Here is an 8,441-nt window from a genome sequence, read left to right as displayed (position 1 = left end):
GTTGGTGCCCTTGAAGGTGAGTCCACTTCACACTCATCTTTCACAAGATCCAGGCTATTCAAAAGAAGATGAAAAACTGGCAGAACTATTAAAGGCTCGTAAAAATGTGCAAGGCTGGTACGTTACTGCCACTGGACAGGTGATAATACCTCCTGCTGTAATGCGACAAATCCTGCAAACTGAGCATCAAAAATGTCATTGGGGTGAAGAAGCATTGGTTACTTATCTAAAACGAGGTATAATTTCTACACAGATGTTAACAATGGCAAAAGCAATAGGGTCAAAATGTGAGGTTTGTTTGAAAAATAATCCAGTAATTAAAAAATCAGTTCAGATGGGAAGAATTAGGGTAGGGATGGAACCTGGAGATTATTGGCAAATTGATTTCGCAGAATTACCCAAAGCCCAAGGGTACAAGTATTTGTTAGTTGGGGTTGATACCTTTTCTGGATGGCCAGAAGCCTTTCCCTGTCGCACAAATCAAGCAAAGGAAGTTGTGAAATATTTACTAAAAGAAATCATTCCAAGATTTGGGGTCCCTTTAGGAATATCGTCAGATCGAGGACCCCATTTTATTGCGGCCATAGTTCAGGATGTAAGTAAACTTTTGGGGATTGCGTGGGACTTACACACCCCTTGGAGACCACAATCTAGTGGGCAAGTAGAAAAGATGAATCAAACATTAAAGAGACAAATAAGCAAAATCTGTCAAGAAGCAAAAATACAATGGCCCCAGGCTTTACCCATTGCTTTATTACGAATTCGAATTAAACCCAGAAGTGGAATGTCTGTAAGTCCATACGAAATTCTTTATGGTAAACCATATGAGGCCCCAAGTCCAAACCAAAATGTTCACCTTAAAGGGAGTCAGGATATTTATAATTATGTCTTATCTCTTGGAAAGATTTTAATGCAGCTGCGGAACACTCTGATATGGAATAGACCTTTACCCCTGGAGAATCCGGTGCACGACATTCAACCCGGTGACCGGGTGTATGTCCGGAACTTGAATGAAGAGCCACTGAAGGAGCGGTGGGATGGACCATATCAAGTACTGTTGACTACCTTCACAGCTGTCAAGGTAGAAGGAGTAGACTCGTGGATTCACTACACACAGGTAAAGAAGGTTCCAGGAGTCTGGAAGTCTCAATTCATTAGTCCAACAAAACTCAGATTGAAATATACACAGGAAAGTACTTAAAATGTCAGGATTTAAGTATGGAATCTGGATTGTCATCTGGTCACTCTTAACGTTGTGTGTACTTTTGGTTTTAGAGGTTACAGTGAAAGTTCAGAGTACGGACCGGTTTCTAAGACAAGATGCTATTCTGATCTGCGAATCCAGGAAAGTGATCTGGGAACGAATTGACCAAAACCAATCAAAAGTTAAATTGGAATTGAGAAGGCAAATTCAAAAGGAGCTTGATAAGTACGGATATACAGGAGAAACAAAGCTCCAGTTACCTAATGTGACAAAAGTAGGCCAGGGGATTTATTTATGTGTAGTCAGTAACAATGGAAGCGCCGAACATGGGAGACAAACATTGGCCACTAACCTTCCAAGGGATCATGGAATAAAGGTAGGACATAAGGAGCACCCTGTGACCTTAGAATCAGACTTTTCAATCTACTGCTTTTTATAGGACCCACGGCCACCCTACTATGGATGGACCAAAGATGTTTCTCCGTCCTCAAAAGATAATAGACACCAAGCAGAGGTCCATATGGGAGAAACGCTGACAAATTTGATTAAAGACGTTCAGGAGGATGGCTTAGGGGTCCACCAGTGTGAGTATAGGAATAGAACAGCTATGGGTTTTAATGAAATTAAAGTAATGAAAAGGAGAACCAAAAGAGAAATAAAACCAACCCAAATGATTAGAGTAGTACATTTGAATCCAGAAGAGAATCTGATGATTGGCTTGATAAGAGACTTTGCAAAGATGCAAAACACTAGCCAAATAACAGCATGTTTGCCAATCCCAAAAACCGCAGGAGAACCAATCAGTTGGGGAATAATTACCCTCCCATACCCAAAAAAGAAAGATAAACAAGCAGTTTGTAAAATGATCACTAAAACAGTTGAAGAAAAACATAAGAAATATACTAGGAAAAATTGGAAAAGTCCAGGAAGTAGAAGTGATTGTGAGAAACTCCTGAATTACCAATTCATCAAGATAGGACAATTTAAAGGGGTAGGATGGTGCTCTTATGATGAAGTTAGTGAAGTGTTGGTACCAAAACAAATAATGGAATGGGAATGTCAGAAAGAAAATCTAACCAAACAAAATTGGGATTCAGTCTGGTCAATGAGTATCCTCCAAAAATTTCAATATGGTGGTAACGCTTCCTGGTGTTTCCGATGGAGAGGTACGCAAAGTATTGGGATGTTCCCAGAAGAACTAGCACAGAATAGAGTCAGTCTCAATATTACTAAAAATGTGTCATGGTGGAGCTGCACTAAAATCTTTGATTGTGATACTGATCCAGAAGAAATCACGATATTGCCGGTGAGAGTTGCCCTAAAAGCAGGTTGTGCGTGTCGAGGACTGAAAGTGAACGGACAGGTGATTCCGGTTCCAGCTCGGGGGATGGACTGTAGGTACTCAACAGTGCATAGTATGGGAAATCTAGTGTGGGCTGCTAGCGATGGATTATGGACCACTCATTTACCTATTGATGGAGGAGTCAAAGAAATTACACTGGGAATACCTACCCTTTTAAATCTCCTTTTAAAGGAAATTTAGAATCCCTTCTAATCAGAACAAAGAGGGAAGTGACAGAAGAGGATACCTGGCAAGAACCTTCGACAGGAGTTAGGATAAGCTGGGCTCTAGAATCAATGTTTGCTCCGATTGCTACATATCGTAACAAAGAAATGATTTATAACTTGATTGGCCAAACTGAAAGACTAGCTAAAGCAACGAAAAAGGGGATTAAAGATTTAAATATGCAATTGCAAGCAACTACTAAAATGACTTTGCAGAACAGAATGGCATTGGACATGTTACTGCTTAAGGAACATGGAGTATGTGGTTACCTAAAAGACAGAATTGATCATTGTTGTGTATACATTCCCAATGTAACAGCAGAAGTTGAAAATGACATTTCCCAATTAACTAAAATAGAACATGAGGCCGAACGAGAGAGGGAAGAAATCGCACAAAATTGGGTTGGAACATTGTTTAATAGTTTAGGCCTCCATCTCTCTAGCTGGGTTTATTCACTGCTACAAACAGTGATTGTAGTAATTGTAGTATTTCTTATCTTGTACTTAATGTTCCGTTGTATAAAAGCAGAAATAGGAAGAAATAAAGCCTGGACCCACCGACTAGTAGGAGCGGTGGCTCGAGAATATTCCAATGATCTACATCTCAAAGAAATAACACCCCCACCATCATACAGAGAGACGGATGGAATTTAGGTGAAAATACTTGTAGATAAATTTGAAGCATTTTCAAAGGGGGGAAATGTTAGGGAATATAAGAGTTAAGTAGCAAAATCATATAGAAATGTTAGAGAACAGTTAAATAACAAATCGTATTAGCAGGGAGTGCTTGCAAGATTTGCAGATCGAGGTCTTGATGACTGGACCTGATTAACGGTGATGGGAAAGAATATGCTTTGTAGTTTCTTAGTGATCCATGGTGGCTAATGGTGGTGGAAGAGAATGCGTTTTGGAGTTCCAATTGTCTAAAAAACAGGTGGGCGGCACAGTGCGGTACAGTAGAGAAACCAAACAGAACATCGAAGAACTTGGATGGAAAACAGGCGCTGGAATTGAGTCAAAAGGATAAGGTGAAGAAGGACAAGGTGAGGAAGACGTCTTACTTCATCCGAGGAAGACTTCTTACTTCATCGGGAAGACCACCGACGACCACTAGAGGGAAGACGAGCACGCGCAATAAGAGAGACTGATGTCGCAATAGGATGAAGTAATTAGTGATGCATATGTATTAGATAATGAAGAAATACTTACTGAATACGTATGAAATTGTGCAACCAAGAGAATATAAAATGCATACCTGGCGAGGCAGTCTTTGGAGCCAGATTTGGGTGCGTACCCCTGGTTCCCGGCGCCTCGAAATAAAGCACCGCATATAACCTGGATACGTGGTTATGTGTTTGTCTCTGCGCTAACACCTTTAGGTAGTTTGGGCCTACAGTCTAATTTTTAATTTATTTAGTTGATTATTTTTAAATGCAAAAATTGGTACAGCTCAGGGTGAGGAAAAGATCCTTTCCTGTTACAGCTACCTTATAGTTCATGGTAATGTATGCAAGAAAAATAACTTCTAAACTACTAATAAATATGGTGGAGTCTGAACTTAGTCTTCTCAAGCAGCTAGTTGTTTTTGTCAAGTTTCCCATGATGAATATCTGCTAATACATGGTGGGAAGAAAGACATTGTGTAAATATTTACTAGTTTCAGAATTATAAACAGATGACTCTGCTTTGAATTCAGTTTTACCGATCCCCTGACAGAAACAAACACAGAAAGACAGTTAAAAAAAAAAAAAAGAGATTGACTTTGAGGAATGAGGGGGGAAAAAAAAAGAGTATTTAATGTGGAAGAAAGACTAAACACTGGGGTGCAACTAAAATACACAAAAAATTAAACTTGAGACACTTAACATCAATGGAGGAAGGCAGTGGGAATGTATCGGAGCTAAACCCTGGGGATTAGAAGCATTGTAAACTATATAAAAGGCAGTACAGTTTGTGCAATGAGTTGTTGGCCTATAAGAGCCATTACCAGAGATTTGGCCAGTTCAAGTAACCTGAAAGTGTAATTCCAGTGCTTACTGAGAACAGAAATTGCAGCAGCAATCAGTTTTGTGTTGCACATGAAGCCTTTCACAATCAAGCAATCAGAGAGAAGAAATTTCTGTAGTTATCACTGAATCAGCTTTGTTTATGGATGGACTTTTGCCCTTCCAGCAAAGGGGAAGTGTATGGTATAGGTCACTGTTTGCAGACCACTGTTAGATGAGTTTAATGAAACAGTCTCTAATCTGTGGGAATGTTAGAAAAGGCATAAAACTTGCTGGTAACTTTGGATATATATTTACTGTCCTTTCTTTTTTCATCCCCCAGCTGTAGGATTAATCATTGCAATTCTCATCCCCGTGGCAGTGGTTGTGCTGTATGGAGTGGTGGCCAGCATCTTTTGCTACCGAAAGAGGGAATGGTAAATGCATTCAGTTCTGATCTTTTCCTGAATATGTTTGCTTCAGTGCTAGAGTTTTCTATGGTTTTAGTTATTCTTTGTTTTTTTCCAAGTACCTAAAAATTTCAGTGGGCTTTTACAAGTTGCTCTCTACAACTACCTGAAAGGAGGTTGTAGAGAGGTGGGGGTCAGTCTCTTCTCCCAATTAACAAGTGATAGGACAAGAGGAAATGGCCTCAAGTTGCGCCAGGGTAGGTTTAGATTGTATATTAGTAAAAATTTCTTCACCGATAAAGGGTTGTCAAGCATTGGAACAGGCTGCCCAGGGAAGTGGTTGTCACCATCCCTGGAGGTATTTAAAAGACATGTAGATGTGGTGCTTAGGGACATGGTTTAGTGGTGGGTTTTGGCAGTGTTAGGTTGATGGTTGGACCTGATGATCTTATGCAAAAAGGTTTTGGAGGAGTCTGTCTCCCAGTGAGAACCATTTAGAAATAGTTCCCAAATAGAAATAAGCTGGCAACATTATATTATATTTGTGAGCCATCCACAAACACTCAGGTAGACATCCCATCTTCAACCTCTCATAAACATGGCATATCAAGTTCCCCAGTTTAAAAATAAAAATTGGGTTTGCTGTTCTTTCTATTTAATACTTAGTGAAAGTGTTACACACTAAAATCTTTATGCCAGATGTCTTCAGTATTCTGAACTAAAGGGCAATGTCCTGACTTCTTTAGTGTATTGGCAATCTGTTTCAGGGCTTGGTAACTTTTAAAAGTTTTTTCTTTCCTCTTTAAAGGATAAAAGAAACATTTTATCCAGAGATCCCGAATCTTGAGAACAGTAAGGCACTGCATTTTCAGAAGAACATCTGTGAGGTAACCCTCATTTTAAATCTAGTCTTTTAAAATTCTAAAAGGTATTGTGAGTAAAGAAGTCTTCTGTAAACTTTGAGTCTTCTGCTCCAGTTGTAAAACAAAATAAATAAAAAAAAAACAACCAAAACCAAACCCCAAAACCAAACAACAACATAAAACCCGAAAAACCCCAAAACCAAAAAAACCCAAACCTCTGTGGCAGGGGGAAACAAGACAAGCTACTGAGTAACTTCTGTCAGGTGCTATCTAGAACTGTCATGTTGTTAATGTAGTTACTTGCAAAGTTTGAACTAGGAAAGGACTGCTGCATTTCTCTCCTCCCACACTAATGGGAAGTCTTAGTACATGATAACAATGTGGTAGTAATGTACCCATCTTTGTCATAGTGTTAGGAGAAGTAGAAAGTGTGGAGAAGCATACATGCCATGTCCCTACCTTCTGGTAGACATAGTAGCTGGAACTTAGCGTAACATTTAAATAACCTTCTGGAATGGGTTATACAAAGCCGAGATTTGGGGGATAAGTTCTCAAACACTTACTGCAAGATCTGGAGTCTAAGTTGGCTGAAATACTTTTAATGTTAACAGGAATATGTGATGAGCCAGAAAATTAGAATCAAAATGCTTTTTTAATATTGTACTTATGGTAGTGGGGTGAATGCAATCCACAAGCCAACATACTGATTTAATTTGGCCAAGTTGTTGCTTTCAGGATTTCCAGGTCTTTTGGCTTCCCCCTTCTCCTTTTTCTCACTTCAGGGGAATAAGACACTTAAAACACTGGAAATGAACCCCTGTACCCCCAATAGTGTTGAAGTGGTGGAAACATGGTCCGCAGCTCCCAAAATTGAACACACAGAAATGATGTCCCCGGCAGTGCCTGAAGATGTCTCTGACTCAGAAATAGAGAACCATGTGGTTGTGTCCTACTGCCCCCCTATCATTGAAGAGGAGATCTCAAATCCCTCTATGGATGAACCTGTGGGGTCATCTCAGGTGGTTTACATAGACATCCAGTCAATGTATCAACCTCAAATTAAACCAGAGGAGGAGCCAGAAATAGACTTAGTGACTATAGCAGGCTATAAGCCATAAATGCAGCTGCCTATCAGTGCTCTGAAAAGAGAGAGTCGCTCACCTGCAGAGGAAGAATTGGATAAAACTGCAGGTTACAGACCTCAAGCAAACACAAATGCCTGGAACGTGGACACTCCAGATCAGTTGAAAGCAACAATGAAAATGCATCTATTGGGAGCCCATGCTCCATTAATTCCCGACAGTTTCTGCTTCCCCAAAAAAATGATGAAGACTCTCCCAAACCCAGTAACATAGGGTGGTCCTTTACACACTTTTTTTCAGAACAAAACTGTGGGAGAATTTTTAGAGATCAACGGTCACCCTGTGAGCACCCCAAGCACTGAGGACTTGTTGACAACAGTGTAAGCTTCAAGGAATGTTGAAGGTCGAATGGTGTTTTGTGAACAGCTGAGTTATGTAGAGGGAGGAAATAACTGTTGCTGAATGTACCAATAAGCAGGACTTTGAGCAAAACATAAAAGAAGATAACTGTGCCCGTGAACAGCTAGAGCTAGCCAATCATATAGTAAGGATGCTCACGTGAACTATGCATGTAACCAATTGCTGCTTGAGTGTTGCGTGGCGCGGGAGAGAACTGTCTATAATAGCTGAGCTATCTGTGCAATAAAGTGGCATTTACCTTGATCATATTGGTCGTTGTGTATTTGTCCGAGCTTCCGTGTCAACACAAAACAAATGATTAACAGTGAGTCCTCGTTGCACCTGAACCTGCCTTCTAAATCAGCTCTTATTCTTGATGTTGTAAAGGAAGGAGGAAGAAAAGTGGAAAAGGCATGAATTATTCTTGGAGACAATCAGCAGAGGTTCTAGTGAGCTGAATGTTACCATGTTTAAGTTAGTGAAAGTGATAAAGTTCCATTTTAATAGAGGCCAAGAGGCCAAATTTATAGCAATTTAGTTATTACTCTGGTAAAATATATTGGATATAAGGGGTATTGAGTTTAGAGCTCCTGATAATCATAGTCAAAGAACTCTGCCTAGCTTCACATAGTGCTGCAAGGTTAATATGGTCTCATACAACTTATAACTTGGAAAGATTGCTTTGCTTTGTTGTAGTTGTTCTCAACTGTGCATACTCAAATGATGCAGCCCCAACAGGTTTACTCACTGAAGGTTCCATTTGTCACAAACCTCAGCCTGACACATGGAAATGATGTGGTTGGAAACTCTTCGAGATCTTTTATCTCGTCATAAACTAAGAAGAAATCAGTGCTACTTTTTTTTTTTTCCTTTTTTTTTTGTTACTGTGTAACACTTATGAAGCAATGGCCATTCAAATCTGTTGCTTTTTA

General features: G+C 39.8%; 1 protein-coding gene across 1 annotated transcript in view; it reads left to right on the top strand.

Moving 5' to 3' along the window:
• The window catches only part of LOC104286502 (leukemia inhibitory factor receptor-like), a gene marked incomplete at its 3' end in the record, with an annotated part of 31,621 nt that extends 24,202 nt beyond the window's left edge, over window positions 1-7,419 (top strand). Inside the window, 4 exon segments of the mRNA XM_009885097.1 lie at window positions 5,099-5,192; window positions 5,974-6,052; window positions 6,811-7,267; window positions 7,270-7,419. Of these exon segments, the coding sequence (XP_009883399.1) occupies window positions 5,099-5,192; window positions 5,974-6,052; window positions 6,811-7,267; window positions 7,270-7,419 (780 nt within the window).
• Between the last annotated feature and the right edge of the window lie 1,022 nt (window positions 7,420-8,441).

This window comes from Charadrius vociferus, unplaced genomic scaffold (genome assembly GCF_000708025.1).
Source record: "Charadrius vociferus isolate BGI_N301 unplaced genomic scaffold, ASM70802v2 scaffold715, whole genome shotgun sequence".
Lineage (NCBI taxonomy): Eukaryota > Metazoa > Chordata > Aves > Charadriiformes > Charadriidae > Charadrius > Charadrius vociferus.
The sequence above is the reverse complement of the archived record's forward strand: the minus strand, read 5'-3'. Positions and strand labels throughout refer to the sequence as shown.